Genomic DNA, 19,871 nt, shown 5'->3' with positions numbered 1-19,871 from the left:
GATTTGGAAAGAAGCTCAGTCTTGACCTAAGCTGGGATATCCCAATTCACCTAGAAAGGGTAAGGACCCCTGCCTTTCCCTTACAAGATCACTGACATAAAGTGGGTGGGATCTCCCTATACTGCAAGTACTTGTTTTTGTAGCCTACAAAAGTTCTGGAATACTTTTGGCATCTACTTTGCCCCCAGGTGAGCCATACCAGCCTCTAGAAAGGGACAAATGGGCCTACTTGGGAAAGAAGAAGAGGGACCAGGCAGGGCCAGGGAAAGAAATCATAGGCCCTAGTACTTCTCCCATTTCTGAGCCCCTTATTCCCTCCACCCATCGTCATCTCTAACCCTCCCCCCTCAATCATGCATGACGTTTTTTACCCCTGTCAAGATTCATCGATCAATTCACCAAACAATCGCAGAAAAGTCCTAGTAAAATGATAACACCCATTGTTGGCATCTGGTTACAAATATCATCCGATATATATGCAGCATGGGTCATTAATATTAAGGGCAGCAACAATAAAATGCAGTGTTAGTTTGTGCACACCCTATATGTGAACCCACCATGACTATTAGACAAACCAGTAAGTACAAATTTTACTTTAACAGCATCATGCAATATTATTAATTTGACCGGACAATATCCCATTAGTTATTTATAAACACTCTGCAGATGTTAACACCTATTTCGGAGACTGCCTCAGCCCTCATTAACATTCTCTGCACAGTGCATCATATGAACACAGTGACAGTAAATTCATATTTGAGGAAAGATTCAATACTTGCAACCCAGATAAACTGTAAAAGATCTTTCCCATTCTGTAAAAGTAGAAAAAGACCTTCTTCTACCTGGCTGCTGATGTTATTCAATATGATTATTTCATACAAGGGGTATAATTGGATTCTATTTTATTAGTAATCTCACAGGGTAGAAAGATCAAATGACTCCTGAGCAACAAAGTGGAATGTACAACATAGGTTTACATTGTCAGTGAGAAGTGTTAGAGCCCTCAGGTGTCTCTGTGTGACACAACTTTTAAGAGGCCAGAGGACAAAGACTGAATGGTTCACAATTGTATCAGTGTCTTCTTGATCAGCAAGTCTGAAGACTCTGCTAATTGCCGCTTCTCACTACAATATATTTTCAATATTTTTTATGTAACACAACTTTATTGTGACATTTCAATACCTCAAAAAGCTCATAAAAAACACCAAGATATCCCACCAAGATAGAGTGGGATAATAGGGAAGTAGACAAAAGAACAAGATTGAAGTCAATGGAAAAGACTCTTGAGAATCATGTGCATTGTAAAGCAGGTGACTGATTCACTATGAGCCCATTACACACTCCTATCCTGGCAATCTCACCCCACAAAGCCTGCTCACAGTAAACTTCCATTAGCAACAAAATAAGCAGAACTCCAGCCATGATTCTATCCTTTGTTCAGAAGCTAATTATGGATGACAAACGCCATCCAGCCCAGTTCATCTCATCCATCCCAGAATGACATACGAACATGTTTATTAGGAGCAGGAGTAAGCCATTCGGCCCCTTGAGCCTGCTCTGCCAATTGATAACATTGCCTATGTTACACCACTGACTATAACTCAAAAATACTTAATTGGCTGTAAAGCAAATTGAGGCATCATGAAAAGTGCTGTAAAGATGTAGGTTTTGCCTTTCTATCACTATACCTGCATGCAGTAGGCAGCCCAATGCTGATTCTCTAAGGATAATTAATCACAGAGCAATTAACTGATGTTAGGAAAGTGGCTACAAAGAAATCACTACATTTGCAAAACAATTCATAAACTATAAATGGCACCTCCCCCTTTTACACTGATGACACTATCCCCAGGATTTGTCAATCAGAAACAAAAATAGCTGGAAAAACTCAGCAGGTCTGACAGCATCTGCGGAGAAGAAGACAGAGTTAACGTTTCGAGTCCGTATGATTCTTCATCAGAACATCTACCAGCAGCTCAAGAACAATGTAGATTGAATTGTTGTTTTGAATTCCTCAGAGAAGCATGAGACATGGCACAAAAATTCAGTGCGGCCTTAACTCAAGAACTGGATTGTGCCCCCCACCCCCGCCATCCCCCAGAAGCTGTTATACAAATTGTGTTGCACACTGTGAATTTGCAGCCTATCTAGGGTGAATAGGTGTAAAGTTATGTAAAACCTTTCTATAAGCGATCTACTAGTGACAAATAGGGACTTCATTCTCAGACTTTGCAAGAGTAATAAAATGGCCGATAATGAGTCAATACCCTGTTTTGCATCAACCCCAGTTTCTTATGTTTGTTTTGATGAGGCCCAAGATTCTCAAGCCACAGGTACGTCAACACAGAATGTCGTCAGAATTGCATTTTATTTAGGACATTATGACAATTTTGACTGCTATTTATTTGCTAGTTTAAATTCAAAAGTGAATTTTGAGAAGTGTGCAGTATTTAATGTTGTGATGCAAAGCCTTAAAAGTGATCACCCTAGCCCCGCCACCCCACCCTAACCCCTCCACCCCACGCAGCACCCCTGCCAATCCACTCAGCCTCCATCCCCGCCATATCCCAAACCCTTTCACCTCACCTCTCACCCCAGATCCCCGCACCCCCATCCCCTCACCCCCTTACCCCCTCACTCCAAACACCCACACACCAAACGTCAACATTCCAGCAACGCCCCCCCACATCCCAAACGCCCCCAGCCCAGCACTCCAGCCCCTTCCCTCCCACCCAACAGCATTCAATTAGCTCTACAATCGTGACAGAGTTCTACCATTTTTCAAGCAGATACCCAACCGAGTGCACTCTCTTGACAATTGCTGCGCTGCTGCTGCTGCTGCTAATCTTCGGGCAGCTCTGTAGTTTTCTGGCGGGCTCTAAAAAAAAAAAAAAAATTGGAACCACGAAGTTGCCTGAAGGTCAAAAGCAGCATCGGCTCCTATTCGCAGCTACTGCCTGTGAAGCTGACTTGAAAGACCGGCTTATAGGAAATCAGAACTGTTAGTTCCGGTATTTCTTTTAAGATGGTCTTTCAGCTCTGAAGCTCAGTCTCTTAGCCTGGACGCCATTCACAACCCTGAGCCCAGGCCACCCCCTTGTTTGGCACTGTTGCCAAACCCCTTCTCCCGGGCGCTGGGTCCAGGCCAAGGAAGTGGTTCGACCCCTGAAGAAAAGGAGAAACAAAAACTTTGTATCGACGCTCGTGGTCAGAGAGCTGATGGAGTTATTACCTTACGGCTGGCGAGATCTTCTAAAAATTCTTTTTTTTTGTTGGTACGTAATTAGAATTGGAGAAAAATGCATTCAGAAGCTAAAATTGTGCGTTTATTTAAAACTGTAGCACAGTAATAGCTCTCAGCATTAACATCAAGGTTTAATTATATTAAATTACATGGGCACGAGTGTAAAATAGCGCGTGATGACATCGGGCGAGCATCCCGGCATCATCGCGCACTAGCGTGACATTTCGGCTGGTGGCCGTGCGCTATAATCGTAAGTGCACCCGCCGACAATTCAGAGGGTTATTGAGCCCAATAATGGCGCAATTAACTGGGATTTTTTGCTGCCCGTCCAATGTTAAGGTTGGCGGGCGGGCGAATTGGCCATTGGCCGGCCTTTGCGTTTTTCAGGAAACCTCATCCAAGGACGGGATGAGGTTTCCATTGTTAAATTTAAGCACAGAATTTTTATAATGACTATGCTCGGGTGACTGCTTGTGTTGCGTGAACATTTTTCTCCAGGTTTAAAGATCTTTATTTGATACTTTTCAAGCCTTCAGCTCCCTAAGGCAGCTCTCAGCCTTCAGGGAGCTTCCTGTGGACGCACTGTCCTCAGCGCTCGCCCTCCTCCCTCCCCCAATCCAGGCAGCGCCGATCGTACTGTTAATTGGCCAGCCAATATGAAATTGCGTTGGGGAATGATTGCAGGCAGTGGTCCGTTCCCTCGCTGCAGCCAGGCTCACTGATCGCTCCGAACCAAAAACCCAGCCCATGGCGTTCACAGTGAACATTGGCCAAGCAGCCCATGCTGATGTAATGCTTCACACCAGCTTCTTTCCACTCTATTTTACTTCATTTCACCCTGTCAACTTATCCTTTTGTTCCTTTCCCGCTCATGTACTTATCTAGCTTCCTCTTAAATGCATCGACGCTATCAGCCTCAACTGTTCCATGTGGTAGCAAGTTCCACACTCTAATCACTCACTGGCTTTAGAGCTTTTTCCTGAATTCCTTTTAGGATTTATACTTGGGTTTGGGCTATCCTATATTTATGGACCTTGTGGTTTTGGACTCCCTCACAAATGAAAGCATATTTTCTACATCTCCCTTGCTGAGCGTTTTCATGATTTTAAATGTTCATTTCAGGCCATCCCATAATCTTCTCTTTTTACAGTTTTAAACAAAAACGAAGGGCAACTGAATGATGAAAAGACAAGAAAAATTAAAGAGTTAGTCATCTTAACTGAAGGGATGATGACTAATGTTTCAATGTGACTTTCCTCAATGCTCAGATCTCAAAATGCAGGTTGGATTGTCAGCACTAAGCCTTTCTAATTGCGACTTACCAGAAATAGCCTCTATTATCTGGGTGTAGCCTTTTTTTATTATGAAAGCATATTTTTTGCTGATACTGGAAGCAAGACGGAGTTAAACAGCAGGTGAATAAACATCTGTCAGTAACTTTAGAGTTCATGAGTCTGGAAGATGCTGTTGAAGGAGCGTTGGTGGGTTCCTGCAGTGCATCTTGCAGGTGGCACACACTTCAGCCTTGATAGGTTGAATAGCCTCCTTCTGTGCTGTATGATTCTATGTCTAGGAGGGACAGGATTAATCAAGAAATCAGCAGGGATACTGCAGTGTGACTGCCCGGCTCTCTGAGAAGCCCTGTTAGTGTAATTTTGCTGTACTGTTTTATTTAAATAAAATTGTATCCGTGGGAAATGTTAACTCTACATATAATGATATAGTTTTAACCCACCATATTTTGAAATACTTAATCAACATGTGGGATATTTCTGGATAGGAAGTAACCTATGAGAGCAAATCAGATAGTGGTATAAATGCCCTGGTGAGAAATGCTTAAGTTGGAGCTGTGGTTAGTGGGAGGTGATGGCATAGTGGTATCATCATGGGGCTAGTGACCCAGGGTAATGCCCTGGTAGACCAAGGTTCAAATCCCACCATGGTAGTTGGAATTGAAATTCAATCAAAAAACTGCAATTAAAAGTCTAATGATGACCATAAAATGATTGCTGTGAAACCCATCTGGCTTACTGATGCCCTATAGCTCACATGGCCCACAGCAATGTGGGTGACTCTGAAATGGCCTAGCATTCTCAGACTTTGCAAGAGTTTAGTTGACTAACTCATTAATTTTTCTTGTCTTTTCATCATTCAATTGCCCTTCATCTTTGTTTAAAAGTGTAAAAAGAGAAGATTGTGGGATGGCCTGAAATGAACATCTAAAATCATGAAAACGCTCAACAAGGGAGATGTAGAAAATATACTTTCATTTGTGAGGGAGTCCAAAACCACAAGGTCCATAAATATAGGATAGCCCAAACCCAAGTATAAATCCTAAAAGGAATTCAGGAAAAAGCTCTAAAGCCAGTGAGTGATTAGAGTGTGGAACTTGCTACCACATGGAACAGTTGAGGCTGATAGCGTCGATGCATTTAAGAGGAAGCTAGATAAGTACATGAGCGGGAAAGGAACAAAAGGATAAGGTGACAGGGTGAAATGAAGTAAATAGAGTGGAAAGAAGCTGGTGTGAAGCATTACAGCAGCCACTCAGTTGTATAAACTGCTGTGCAGCCTACAGGGAATGAAACTGGATGGCGTGAATGTTACTTGCCACTTGTCAACCCAAGCCTGGATATTATGTAGATCTTGCTGCATTTGGACATGGACTGCTTCAGTATCTGAGGGGTCGCGAATGGTGCTGAACATTGTGCAATCATCAGCGAACATCTCCACTTCTGACCTTACGATGGAAGGAAGATCATTGATAAAGTAGCTGAAGATGGTTGGGCCAAGGACACTACCCTGAGGAACTCCTGCAGTGATGTCCTGGAGCTGAGATGGCTGACTTCCAACAGCCACAACCATCTTCCTTTTTGCTAGATATGACTCCAACCAGCGGAGAGTTTTCCCCCTGATTCCCATTGACTCCAGTTTTGTTAGGGCTCCTTGATGCCACACTCAGTCAAATGCTGCCTTGATGTCAAGGGCAGTCACTCTCACCCCACCTCGGGAGATCAGCTCTTTTGTCGATGTTTCAACCAAGGCTGTAATGAGGTCAGGAGCTGAGTGGCCCTGGCAGAACCCATCTGGGTGTCAGTAAGCAGGTTATTGCTAAGCTAGTGCTGCTTGATAGCACTGTTGATGACCCCTTCCATTACTTTACTGATGTTCGAGAGTAGACTGATGGGGAGATAATTGGCTGGGTTGGATTTGTCCTGCTTTTTGTGTACAGGACATCCCTGGGCAATTTTCCACATAGCCGGGTAGAGGCCAGTGTTGTAGCTGTACTGGAACAGCTTGGCTGGGGGTGCGGCAAGTTCTGGAGCACAAATCTTCAGTACTATTGGCGGAATATTGTCAGGGCTCGGAGTCTTTGCAGCATCCAGTGGCTTCAACCATTTCTTGATATCACGTGGAGTGAATCAAATTGGCTGAAGACTGGCATCTGTGATGCTGGGGGCCTCCAGAGGAGGCCGAGATGGATCATCCACTCAGCACTTCTGGCTGAAGATCGTACCTTCAGCCTTATCTTTTGCATTGATGTGCTGGGGTCCTCCATCATTGAGGATGGGGATATTCGTGGAGCCTCCTCCTCCAGTGAGTTGTTTAATTGTCCACCACCATTCACGACTGGATGTGGCAGGACTGCAGAGCTTAGATCTGATCCGTTGGTTGAGGAATCGCTTAGCCCTCTCTATAACTTGCTGCTCATGATGTTTGGCACACAAGTAGCCCTGTGTTATAGCATCACCAGGTTGACACCTCATTTTTAGGTATGCCTGGTGCTGCTCCTGGCATGCCCTCCTGCACTCTTCATTGAACCAGTGTTGATCCCCTGGCTTGGTGGTCATGGTAGAGTTGGGGGATATGCTGGGCCATGAGGTTATAGATAGTTTTCGAGTACGATTCTGCTGCTGCTGATAGCCCACAGCGCCTCATGGATGCCTAGTCCTGAGTTGCTAGATCTGTTCGAAGTCTATCCCATTTAGCACGGTGGTAGTGACACACAACATGATGGGGGGTATCCTCAGTGTGAAGGCGGGACTTCGCCTCCACAAGGGCTGTGTGGTGGTCACTCCTACCGATAATGTCATGGACAGGTGCATCTGTGGCAGGCAGATTAAGAGACACCGTGCTTCATTTGGCTAACAATCAGCATCGAACATGGGACTTCAGACTGCAAAGCAATATCATGGGGTACCGGTTGTCACAATCCGTAGGAGGGGGAGCCTGGGGGTAAAGGGGAATGGGGTCTACATTTGTTACCTGGGTGGCTCTGGTTGATACTCACTGCCAAGGTGCCTGGATTACAGTGAAGGTTGTACAGCTTGAGCGGAACCATACAACCCGCCAGCAGACAGTGTGCACCATTATAGGATTAATTAAGTTACTGGTAAAAATCTAGGAGCTGTCTAGAAGTAGACCAGGAATTAAATTGGTTAAAGGAGCTATTAGAGTGGAGGTCGGCAAGAAGCTGAATCCAAAAATAAATGAGAAGATTCAGGTGCATATAGGTGCGGTATACTGCAGATTTGTACTCAGCAAGAAGAACAAACATTGTAAAGATAACTGCAAAAATACTAAAGCTGTAAAACTAGGAAAGGAAGAATTTGGAATGTGTTGCTGGCTGGCAAGGTGGGTGCTGTCTCTTCACATTTAAAGAGGGATCTGGACTAATTTTTGACTGAGGCAGCGATCACACCATGTAAAGGTGAATGGCTTTATAGAGGAAAAACTGACCAAAATCACGAATGATGTTCTCTGAATATAACAGTGGTGTGCTTTCTCTCTTTATCAGCCTTGACCTCTCTATGATATGAGAGTAGGAAGAGCACTATTTATAATCCCAGGAGGTCTCAAAGTGCTTTACAGCCAATGAAGTACTTTTTGAAGCATAGTCACTGTGGCAATGAAGGATGACACAATCCCCTTCCATCATACCTGCTCCATTTTCCATCTTTGTGTGAGAATCCAGTCTGTTCTACCTGAATACAGTGAATATATCTCCAGCAATGTCTTCTCTCCTTAGTTCAAACTGCACTTTCTGGAATTAACTAAAGTTCTAACTTTCTACCCTCTCTGCTTCTGCTGCCCTTTAGTGAATCAGCTGATAACACCCAACATTACCCCTCTGGCACCACCCACCCCAAACTGTCAGACTGTCTAACCAACACCTAGTAATAGATGAATCACAACTTTCCTCATTAACATCAGGAAGGACAAATCTATCATTTTTGGCCATAGCCATTAATGGAACTCCGTTGCTATGGTTTCCATCCCCATATCTGGCCACTGGCTCAGGCTGAACCAGACCATGGAAAACCTCAGCATCATGTTCAACCCTGAGCTGAGCTTCACATTCTGAATCCTGACTATCTCTAAGATTACCTCGTTCCAACTGGGCAACAATGTCCACCTCTTCCCCTACCTGTGGCCCTCCACACTGACACTCATATTCATGTTATCTCTAACCATAACTATTGCAATGGCCTCCTATTATCCACAAACTCCAACTCATCCACAATGGCTCCACCTTTACCCTGCACTAAGTCTTGTTTACGCATCACCCTCATTCGCACTGCTCTCCGCTGGCTCCTCATGTCCTCTCCCAACCCACACCAACACCAATGAATCCCACCACTGCTCCACATCTATCCCCCTTCCTTTCTTTGCAATACATACCAGCCTCATATCTTCCATTGTAGCTTTGGTCTCAGACCCTGACATTGTGTTTGTGCCCTGTCACTTCATTCAACTGGTGCTGGCAGAGTCACCAGTGGCCTTGGCTCTGCCTTTTAGATCGGCCACTCTACTTCTCTGTTCCTCCTTTAAAAGTCTCCTCAAAAACATATCTTTCTGTTCAGACTTTCAGTCATCCAATCCCTCCATCCACGGTTCAGCCTCCCTTTCCATTTATGACCCTCGATGTATTTTGTTACATTAAAGATGGAATTTAAATGTAAGTTATTGTTGTTGAAGGCGGCAAGTATGAAACTTGAATCGTATAAATTTTTAGTTTTCTGGGTGTGGGATCTATTCCAAATAATGACGATGTCATTGGGAACCTCCGCGTGAACTTCTGATAGATGGTGGCAGCCACTCAAAGAAAACAATATACACCCATTACAAGAAATATTGTTTATTAATGGAGAGCAACAGAGATAACATCAAAAATAGTCAATTATACAAAATCCTTCCTTGTAAGAACGCACAAAATGACCCAAATCCAGAGAAATTAAACGCATAGATCTGTGAGAAGCATAGCTGGAGTGTGTCCGGGGTACCACTGGGGTTTCAACCCATGCAGCTTTCCTAACTCTCCCAAGCCAATGGAAACCACGGAAAATGGTGTAAATATTTGAGAAAACCTATGGATTTTCACCCCACCACCCCCCACCCCCCACCCCGCCCCCACTAACACCCCTCAGCACCAAGCCTTTACTTCTATGAAGTGAAATCTGGTTAAGTGTTTGAATTATTAATCTCATTAACTGCATGCCGCCGATTCCTTCCCACTGCAGGGACATTACTTTGGCACATAAATTCTAGTCTTTTTTCTCTGTACCAGGTAATAAATAATTCCAATGATCAAACACACAAGAATTGTGACAACTATTACACTCCAAACAACCTCTGATACACTATTATTGCCCTTTGCGTGCTTAATCAATGGCACATAGACAGAAGCCTTGGCTACGTTAGACATTTCAGAGGACTGATTGATTTTGTCATATGCACAGAGAGCGAAGTAGATAGTTGTCCCATTTTGCAGTTTTGTATTTTCAGGAACAAATGCAATTGCTTCCCTTGAGCCATATGGTTGTGGATTCAAGCTGGTTAAGTTAACCAGAGCTGCTGTTGAGAAATTGTCCCGTAGCTGTAGAAGGTTGTCACTCATTCTCATCTCATAGCGAGACGCTAAGTAACGAAGAAATAAAATAAATGAAGGAAATTAATGCATTCACAAAAGATCATAAAAAAAGGCAATCTTTGACTTTATAAATAGGTGTTTACTCCACCTCTAATTGCTCCTTTAATAAAGTTTAAAATACGATAGGGACGTAGGAGCAGGATTCAACCCATCGAGCCTGCTCCGCCATTCAAACAGATCATGGCTGATCATCTACCTCTATGCTAATTTTCCCCACTATCACCATATCTATTGATGTCATTAGCCAAAAACCTATTGATTTCTCTCTTGAACATGCTCAACGATTGAGCTTCCACATTCCTCTAGGGTAGAGAATCCCAAAAATTCACCATCCTCTGAGTGAAGAAATGTCTCCTCACCTCAGTCTAGGGACATAGGGCAGAATGTTGTGGGTGTGATGGTGGTGTTGCTGGAGAGCTGCATCTTATTCTACTCAGGGCGGGTCTTCCCTTGGGATCAAGGACCCCGTGTCTTGAGGCTAACACTTTGGTCCATTACTTAGCCTGCATTATAAGAGTCTTTTAAATTAGACAATGCACTCGGTTCCTGCTTCTTCAGTGGATAACAATTTACATTGGTGCTATTTGATGAAGAGCAATGATGTTCCCTCAGTATCCTGACAAACATTTATCCCTCAGCACCACCAAGACTGGTCATTTATTTCACTGCTGTTTTCAGGCTTTGCCACATGCACTGTTACGCCACAACTCATAAATCATAACTTATTCCTCAAAGCAGCACACAAGCAGCCGATGCCATTGGCTTCTTTGCCATATATAAATTCACCATATCGCCAAGGTTTACTTGGTTTCTATTTTCCTGTGGGTAGGTGCTTTTCTTCCGTGTGTGATATCTCCACTCGTCATCAGCATTCATCAATGACCTGTTCAAAACACTCCTACAAACAAAGATTTTTTTATAAGGAAGCCAAATTTAGCAACAATTACCTGCTCCCTGATCGTAATCGTCTCCTGGTGCTGTCCATTCCAGCTCAACTTTATTTTTGACTATTGTTGCTTGGAGGTCCGTGATTTTGCATGGTGGAAAGTCAACAATGGGTGTTCCTGCTGGAACTGAAATTACTCCTCCTGATTTGACCCTGCTGAAGTCCCCTAACTCAGCCTGCAGATCTTCCATGTTGCCTGGAGGCCTTGGTAGATTTGTCTGAATCATGCCTACATGAAAAGGAAGACATGTCACTCTTAGACCCCAACTACACAGACTTAACCAGCAAATATCTTGATCTACAGGACTTGCCTGCAATTTCCCTCATGACAAGTTTCTGGCTTTCGCCAAACAGTGTGCGACCAAGAAGGTGCATTCTTAATGCAGCCAAACAGGTTGAGGATCAGTCTGCAAATCCTTCCATCATATGCCAAAGGCTTGCAGTAAGAGCGGGACCGACTCCTGGTCATACAAACATATGAATTAGGAGCAGGAGTAGACCACTTGGCCCCTTGAGCCTGCTCCATCATTCAATAAGATCATGGCTGATCTGATTGTAACCACAACCCCACATTCTTGCCTATTCCCGATAACCTTTCACCCCTTTGCTTATTAAGAATCTATCTACCCTCTGCCTTAAAAATATTCAAAGACCCTGCTTCCACCACCTTTTGAGGAAGAGAGTTCCAAAGACACACCACCCTTTGAGAGAAAAAAATTCTCCTCATCTCTGTCTTAAATGGGTGACCCCTTATTTTTAAACTAGTTTTAGATTCTCCCACAAGAGGAAACATCTTCTCCACATCCACCCTGTCAAGACCCCTCAGGATCTTATATGTTTCAATCAAGTCGCCTCTTACTCTTCTAAACTCCAGCAGATACAAGCCTAGCTGTCCAGCCTTTCCTCATAAGACAACCCGCCCATTCCGGGTATGAATTTAGTAAACCTTCCCTGAACAGCTTCCAATGCATTTACATCCTTCCTTAAATAAGGTGACCAATATTGTACACAGTACTCCAGATGTGGTCTCAAAAATGCCCTGTATAACCTCCCTACTTTTGTATTCAATTCCCCTCGCAATAGATGATAACATTCTAATAGCTTTCCTAATTATCTGCTGCACCTGTATTTTAACCATGTGATGGAAAGAAAGCTGGAGCCTTTACCATCACTATCCATAGCTCCAGGCTACAACATGCATGTAAAAGTGCATGTTGCCACAACCACTTGGACTCCTTGGAGGCAGTGGGCTGGGTGGCCGTTGCGGTTCAGATTAGTGCCAACAGCACTGGGCTCGACCCCCACTCTGGCTGGGGTGAATTGAGGACCTGCCTCCTTGCCGTCCCCATGGTGGAGAACACGGCGCTGTCGATCAGACCAACCTTCGGGCAGCGAACTGAAGAAGAAGGAGTAACGTGGGGGAGCCAGTGAGAAAAAGCTCATCACCTCCTCACAGATGGAGGAAGGGGCAATCAGACAATGACTCGCCCCAGGATCTACTTGTAGTTGGGGGAACAGCGGACAGAAGGCCTTTGGCCTAAAGATCGGTTTTATTCTGACTTATTCTTTCTGTTGTGTGTCTGACTTTCTTTTTGCTCTGAAACATGAAGCTAAGTATTGCAGACGCTGGAAGCCTTATATAAAAACAAAAAATGTTGGAAACAGTCAGCAGGCCAACATAAGAAATAGGAGCAGGTGTAGATTATTTGTCACTTTGAACACGTTCCACTATTCAACAAGGTCATGGTTGATTTTCTACCTCAACTCAATGTTCCCACTCTATCCCCATCCCCATATCTTTGTTATTCAAAAATCTACTGATCTCAGTCTTGAATCTACTGAATGGCTGAGTATCTACAGCTCTCTGGGATAGATAATTTCCAAAGATTCTTAACCTTCTGAGTGAAGAAATTTCTCCTCAACTCAGTCCAAAATTGCTAATACCTTATCCTGAGTCGATGACCTGTACTTTTAGACTGCTCAGCCAGGGGAGACATCTCCCCAGCACCGAACCTATCAAGTAGTATGTTTTCATGAATAGTTATCGACCTGAAGAATCATCCCTAACATTTCTCTTTCCACAGATGCTGCCTGTCCTGCAGAATGTTTCCAGTATTTTCTGGGCTTATTTTTTCCTTCTTGTTTCATCCTGAATTTCTTCTCTTTGGTTACGTCTCTTCTTAATCTGACTCTGTCTCTTGTTTAATTCTGAGTCTTTTATCTCATCGTTCTATTCAAACTCTCTTCTCTCTCTGGTTTTATCTTGAAGTTTAATAACAATGAATATTTTGCTGTTTTGGCTCTATACTTTCTTAGTGACAAGAAGGGTTGATGAAGGTAGTGCAGTGGATGTTGTGTACATGGATTTTAGCAAGGCATTTGACAAGGTCCCACATGGCAGATTGGTCGGGAAAGTAAAAGCCCATGGGGATTCAGGGTAATGTGGCAAACTGGATAAAAGGTTGGCTTTGTAACAGGAAACAAAGGGTAATGGTTGATGGATGCCCTTGTGAATGGAAAGTTGTCTCAAGTGGTGTTCCACAGGGCTTGGTGTTGGGACCCTTGCTGTTTGTGTTGTATATTAACGATTTGGACGTGAATGTGGGGGGCACGATTGGGAAAGTTGCAGATGACACAAAGATTGGCCAAGTAGTGGATAGTGTAGAGGATAGCCATAATCTCCAAAAGGATATAGATGGGTTGGTGGAGTGGGCGGTAAAGTGGCAGATGGATTTTAACATAGAGAAGTGTGAGGTCATACATTTAGGGAGATCAAACAGTTACAGGGATTACATAATAAATGGGAATATACTAAGAGGGGTAGATGAAGTGAGAGATCTTGGCGTACAAGTATGCAGGTCCCTGAAGGCAGCAGTTCAAGTAGACAAGGTAGTAAAGAAGGCATATGGAATGCTCTCCTTCATTGGCAAAGGTATAGAATATAAAAGTAAGGATTTAATGTTGGAATTGTATAAAACACTGGTGAGGCCACAACTGGAGTATTGTGTGCAGTTCTGGTCACCACATTACAGGAAGGACGTAATAGCTCTGAAGATATGGCAGAGGAGGTTTACAAGAAAAGTGTAGCTACGAGGAGAGATTGGATAGGCTGGGGTTATTTCCCTTAGAAGAAAGAAGACTGAGAGGTGACTTGATTGAGGTGTACAAAATTATGAGGGGAATAGATAGAGTGGACAGGATAAAATTGTTTCCCTTGATGGAGAATTCTAGAACCAGGGGACATAGATTCAAGATAAGTGGCAGAAGGTGTCGGGGGGACATGAGGAAGAACCTTTTTACACAGAGGGTAGTGGGTGTCTGGAATTCGCTGCCCACGTTGGTGAGAGAGGCAGAAACTTTAAACTCTTTTAAAAAGTACCTGGATCTGCACCTTAAGTGCTGTAAGCTGCAGGGCTATGGGCCGGGTGCAGGAAGGTGGGATTAGAAAGGGCACCTGGGTGTCCTCGGGCTGGCATGGACAAGATGGGCCGAATGGCCTCCTTCTGTTCTGTAACTTTTCTATAGTTCTATGGTTCTATAAAAGGAGCAGAACACATGAATCTCCCAGAAAGTTGCAGGTGGCAAATGCAGTATGCTTTTATGGGCAAATTATTTCTATAATACAGTAAATGCTTAGATGGGATTGTGTTATTCATATTGAAGAACCTAACAACAAATATGGCTCCTAAGATACACTTGTCCACTATGGTTGTTCAAAATGTGCTGAAGTACATCAAGATCTTACAATGATGTCTCTGTCCAAGGATCAACACATATTGGTTTTAAAATAGAATAAGCTAGATGGTATTATATAGAATTATTTAATATTGGGTTAGAATCTTGGGGAGATGACAGGGGTCTTGGCCTCTGGCTGGAGAGCTGGTGAGACCACTGCGTCATAACCCACCCCACCCCCCGCCCGGATCCAGGACCCCTGGGTCATAAAGTCCCACCCGCTGTTAGCTGCTGGCCAATCAGAGGCCGATTGCTATTCTGCATTCAGTAGCACCACTGGGCAGACGGTGGCTGCTGCCTCTATGCCACCCAGCCGAGGCCTAGATAGAGGAGGGGCACGTGCACAGGTGAGTGATGGCGGGAAAGGGGTTGCAGGCTGGGGATCTCAGGGAAGGGGGTGACAGGAGGGGGGTGGGGTGCGGGGGCAGCTGCAAGGGCAGGGGGGGTTGGTTCTAAGCAGGCTATCCCCTTTCCTGATGCCGGGTCCCTCAATCAGACACTGAGTGCTTTTGAAGGAGCGACCCCACCCTGTCTCTTGTTTTATTCTGAATCTTGCATCTCACCATTCTATTCAAACTCTCTTCTCTCTCTGGTTTTATCCGGAAGTTTAATAACAATGAGTATTTTGCTGTTTTGGCTCTATACTTCCTTATAAAAGGAGCAGAAAACATGAATCTCCCAGAAAGTTGCAGGTGGCAAATGCAGTATAGGCAAATTATTTCTATAATACAGTAAATGTTTAGATGGGATTGTGTTGATTATTCATATTAAGGAACCTAACAACAAATATGGCTCCTAAGATACAGCTGTCCACTATGGTTCAAAATTCGAAACCCCCACTCGCCTACCCCCAAGGAACCCGCAGCAAACACGCCAGGATTTGCTGGTTGTGCTCCCCGTATGGTGAGCTGCCCGCCTGCTGCTGGATTAATGCCAAACGGCAGCAGGACGAGACCCATAAGTGGGCATGAATTGCAGACAAGTGGCGGAGGCCCCATCTCCAAGTACATTGACCATGGGGATGGCACAAGATTCCACCTGTTAAATTAAGACATACTTCAGGAAGACATACGGCTGCAGAAGGCAGTCTTTTATCACAGCAAGCAGGAGTATTGATGAGGAATTTACTGCAGTGCAGGTAGGACAAAGGTTTCTTTTGCAATAAAGATTGGAAAAGACAAGTTATCACTGACTTATGCAGCAAAGAGTAACAGCTAGCATCTGTATAAACCCCATTGCAGAAAGTCTTAACAAGCGCACCTTTGTATGAACAGTATATGCTCAGGAAGCGTGCAATGTTCGTTGGCTTTAGAGATATCAGATGGCTACAGATTCTCATCAGTAAGAAAAGAACACACATCAGAGTGATCCTTCCTGTCCAGCACTGCCCAACGCCATTATTTAGCTTAGGACTTAATATGGGCTGTAAGGACTGGTATAAGTTCCTGCAATTAATTATGAGAAAGTTTATGCATTATGTAAAATATTGTCCCAGTGGCAGCTCAAAGCATACAGAGAACTCGCAACTCAATAGATCATCACAGTACAAAATCATACACCACTGCGATGGCATCTCTGCACATTCTTCATTGGCATTGCCAAGTGTTTCTTACCATTTTCCGTGTATCCTGGTATGTAAAAGGCATGAGCCCCTGTTCGGATTGCTATCTTTGTAGTCCCTTCTTTTCCCTCTACACGTACTTTAAAGTTGTATCTTCCATATCCAGAATACTTAGAGAAATACCTCGTGTAGATACCATCATTCTTGACAATATCAGCAGCTAAAGGCAAGAAAGGGCAAATAGCTGTACACTGAGAGGAGCACGGAATAATAATACTGTACTTGGGTTATCACACACTCATCATATGAGTGTTCACTGATGACAAAGTGAAATGTTCAGGGAAGAGCTAATTTCAAATCCCAAAATGCATTTTATCTGTGAATTGCTATAAATGTAACATATTGATCTGGTATACATTTTTGCATCATTTATCAATGTAAATAAAAATTTTAGGACTAAAAATTGGGTTGTGCCATTTTTGGGCACAGTGATCACCGTTCGTGACCTGCTTGTGCCAGGTCCAGTGGAGGTAAACAACACATGAATTTTGTGCTGTCACCTCCTCTATACACAGACCAAGTGCCGACTGCACTGCTGGCTGCCTCTACACTCAGTAGGACACCGAGCAGTGCTGCAGCCACTCTTCTGTTCTTAAAGGAAGCCTATCCCTGTAAATGAAATTGCACTGAACTATGGGAAGCTGCTGTTGGATACTATTTGGTAATTCTAAGCAAAGGAAGTGGAAAACCGAGGCAGAAATTAAGCTCCAGGGTCACTGATACAACACTGGTGGTCTTAGGGGTGGAGTTGGGCAGGTGGAGAAGTGCCATTATTCTATTGGGGGGGAAAGCAAGAGGCCCTAATGAACCACCCCCAGGAAGGATCATGGGCAGGTGGTCAGGAAGGTCAACTCCTGGATCTGAGGATCTGAGCAGTACCACAAGAAATCTAATGACCTCACCTGGCTGGTCAAAGTTCATCATCTCTCCATGATATTTCTTACTCACCACACCAACAACCTCTCACACAATGCACCACTTCCCCATCACTCACTCAGTAATTCTCCCTTGTATTCCAGACTCACGCCTAACATCCAAATTCTCCGCCTCCCTCTCACACCCCAACCAATACTGCCAACCTCACACCTCAAGCTATTCAGCTGTGGCAGGCACATCACCCAGACACAGTACAATGCAATCACTGACATTGTTCCCTCTCACTTTAAGGACAAGGTGACACACAACAGAAGGGAGACAAGGGTGCCTGCATCTCCTTAGCCATAATGAGGAGTTGGCTCTCTAATTCATGGCTGCAACAGAGCTTATGGCATCCAATGTGGCTGAGAACATTCAGGATGATGGTATGTTCCTGCCTTATGTCCCTTCTCAATTCCCAGCTCACCTTCATCCTGCAGATCGTGTGACCATGGACCTCTTTCTTTTCCACCCAACCACCCCGCCCCGCACCTACCCCACCGCACCCCCCCCCCACCCCCCCCACCCCTCCATTTCCCTCATTCCACAAGTCCCCTTCTGTTTTTCTGCTTCCAGATAGCCAAGAACTGGCACCCACCTAGACACACTAGCCAAAGGGGTAGGAGAGAGAGCAACATTTCAGTACTGATGAAGAGTCCCTGTTATTTGATCTGAAACTTGCAGCTATTCTTTCACGGGATGTGGGCATCACTTGTCTTGCTAGGCCATTTCAAAGGCAGTTAAGAGTCAACCACATTCCTGTGGGTCTGACCAGGTAAGAATGGTGGATTTCCTTCCCTAAAGGACATTAGTGAACCAGATGGGTTTTTTTTGACAATGGTCACTATTAACTGAGACTAGTTTTATATTCCAGATTCATTAATTGCATTTAAATTCCATCAGCCACCATGGTGGGATTTAAACCCATGTGCCCAGATATTGGGCCTTTGGATGACATTACCACGATTCCACCATCTGCCTTAGAGGGCGGTATAGAGTTGGGATTAGCATGTGGTGAGTCACTGAGCTCAAGTGGGTTGCAGTCATGTCATTGGGAAAGGATAGCTCGTGAGCCAGCTCCCCAGCGGGTGAGTTTGCAGTTGTGTTCTGCTGCAGAGGATTCAGGTGAGGGCCTCGATGGGGCGTAGATGGAGAACGTAGATGGAATTGTGCACTGAGATGTTGGGTGCACTGATTGGCCTGCCAGACAGCCTCCTGTCACTGTCAATGAGTATGGAGGAGTCTGGCTTCAAGTTGGCAGATGGCATTGTGCAGAGTTTGCCCCCTCTGCAGCCTCTGCTCCATCTCCACATCACTCTGCCGACCTAGAGGAACCGCAACTACAGCCCTCATACCCGTTGCAGACTTTGTGTGGACAGGTCATCAAATTCTCTGCCCCCAACCCCCCTTTGGGGAGGCAGCAACACTATCTGGCAAATCCACCAAATCACCACAACATCTCGAAAAACGGTCCAGAGTACTTCCAGAGACTTATTAGCAAGCTACTCAAGGCAAGGGCAATTAGGGGCGGGCAATAAATGCTGGCTTTGCCTGCGACGCCCACATCCCATGAAAGAATGAGGAAACGAATATATCAGCTGGTTGAGCTGTCTGAGATCATGATATCATCACTTAGCTGCTTAGATGCATACAGGGGGCACCTGGGCAAGTGCCCTTCTCAAGATGGTACACTGCCTGGGTCACCGTGGAAATGACTGATGGCACAGAGTCCACCTTCAGTAGTGCTGCCAGAATTTTTACCCTTCCTTTAGTTGAGTCATACCATCACACCTAGTGCAGCTGCCAATCTGAATGAGTCGACAGTGCAAAGAGATCACGATCAAATCATCATTCACTGTAAATGAAACTAAAGGTAATCGAGCACCATTTCTATTCACTGGATTGACTGAAAAGTTCCTCAGCAGCAGTGAACAAACACCATAACATCAATCAAATTAGAAACCAATCAAATCTCTTCATACTGCTTTTGGCCAACACTGACACAAGTCAGTAAAATTATATCAGTTAAAATTATCAATACAGAAAACAAAAGTATTGAAAAAAAGGTTTGATCAACCCCCAAACCCCATCTTCAATCCAGTCCTGGACCTTCAGCTGGACCCCATGCCGACCACTTGCCTGGGAAGCGTGTCTGGGGAGAGCAGATGTAACTCCTCTGTTTCTGCATCACATCCTGACTCTGAGCTGAGGCCCAGGAACATCTCATGGAAGGGAATCTCCATCCCTTGGCCCTACGTTATTCCTTTCGTTGATGCTTTGTTACAGGCTCCATCTCCACAAGTCGGTCTGAGAAAATGTTTGCCTCATGGATGCATTGGTGATTATATTCCGCGATTCTATAGACTCTGGAACAGTTCCTACAGATTGGAGGGTAGCTAATGTAACCCCACTATTTAAAGAGGGAGGCAGAGAGAAAACAGGGAATTATAGACCAGTCAGCCTGATGTAGGTAGTGGCG

General features: G+C 44.5%; 1 protein-coding gene across 3 annotated transcripts in view; it reads right to left on the bottom strand.

Moving 5' to 3' along the window:
- Positions 1-9,644: 9,644 nt before the first annotated feature.
- LOC144692184 (calcium-activated chloride channel regulator 1-like) overlaps positions 9,645-19,871 on the bottom strand; it is a 44,343-nt gene continuing 34,116 nt past the window's right edge. For 2 of the 3 annotated variants that reach the window (XM_078560728.1, XM_078560730.1), the window contains 4 exons: positions 16,470-16,637; positions 11,123-11,350; positions 9,783-10,162; positions 9,645-9,752 (listed from right to left, as the gene is read on the bottom strand). In XM_078560728.1, the coding sequence (XP_078416854.1) occupies positions 9,732-9,752; positions 9,783-10,162; positions 11,123-11,350; positions 16,470-16,637 (797 nt within the window). In that variant the 3' untranslated portion in view covers positions 9,645-9,731. The other variant, XM_078560729.1, reaches the window with a different exon arrangement.

The sequence above is a fragment of the Cetorhinus maximus genome, chromosome 17 (assembly GCF_964194155.1).
Source record: "Cetorhinus maximus chromosome 17, sCetMax3.hap1.1, whole genome shotgun sequence".
NCBI classification, from domain to species: domain Eukaryota; kingdom Metazoa; phylum Chordata; class Chondrichthyes; order Lamniformes; family Cetorhinidae; genus Cetorhinus; species Cetorhinus maximus.
The sequence above is the reverse complement of the archived record's forward strand: the minus strand, read 5'-3'. Positions and strand labels throughout refer to the sequence as shown.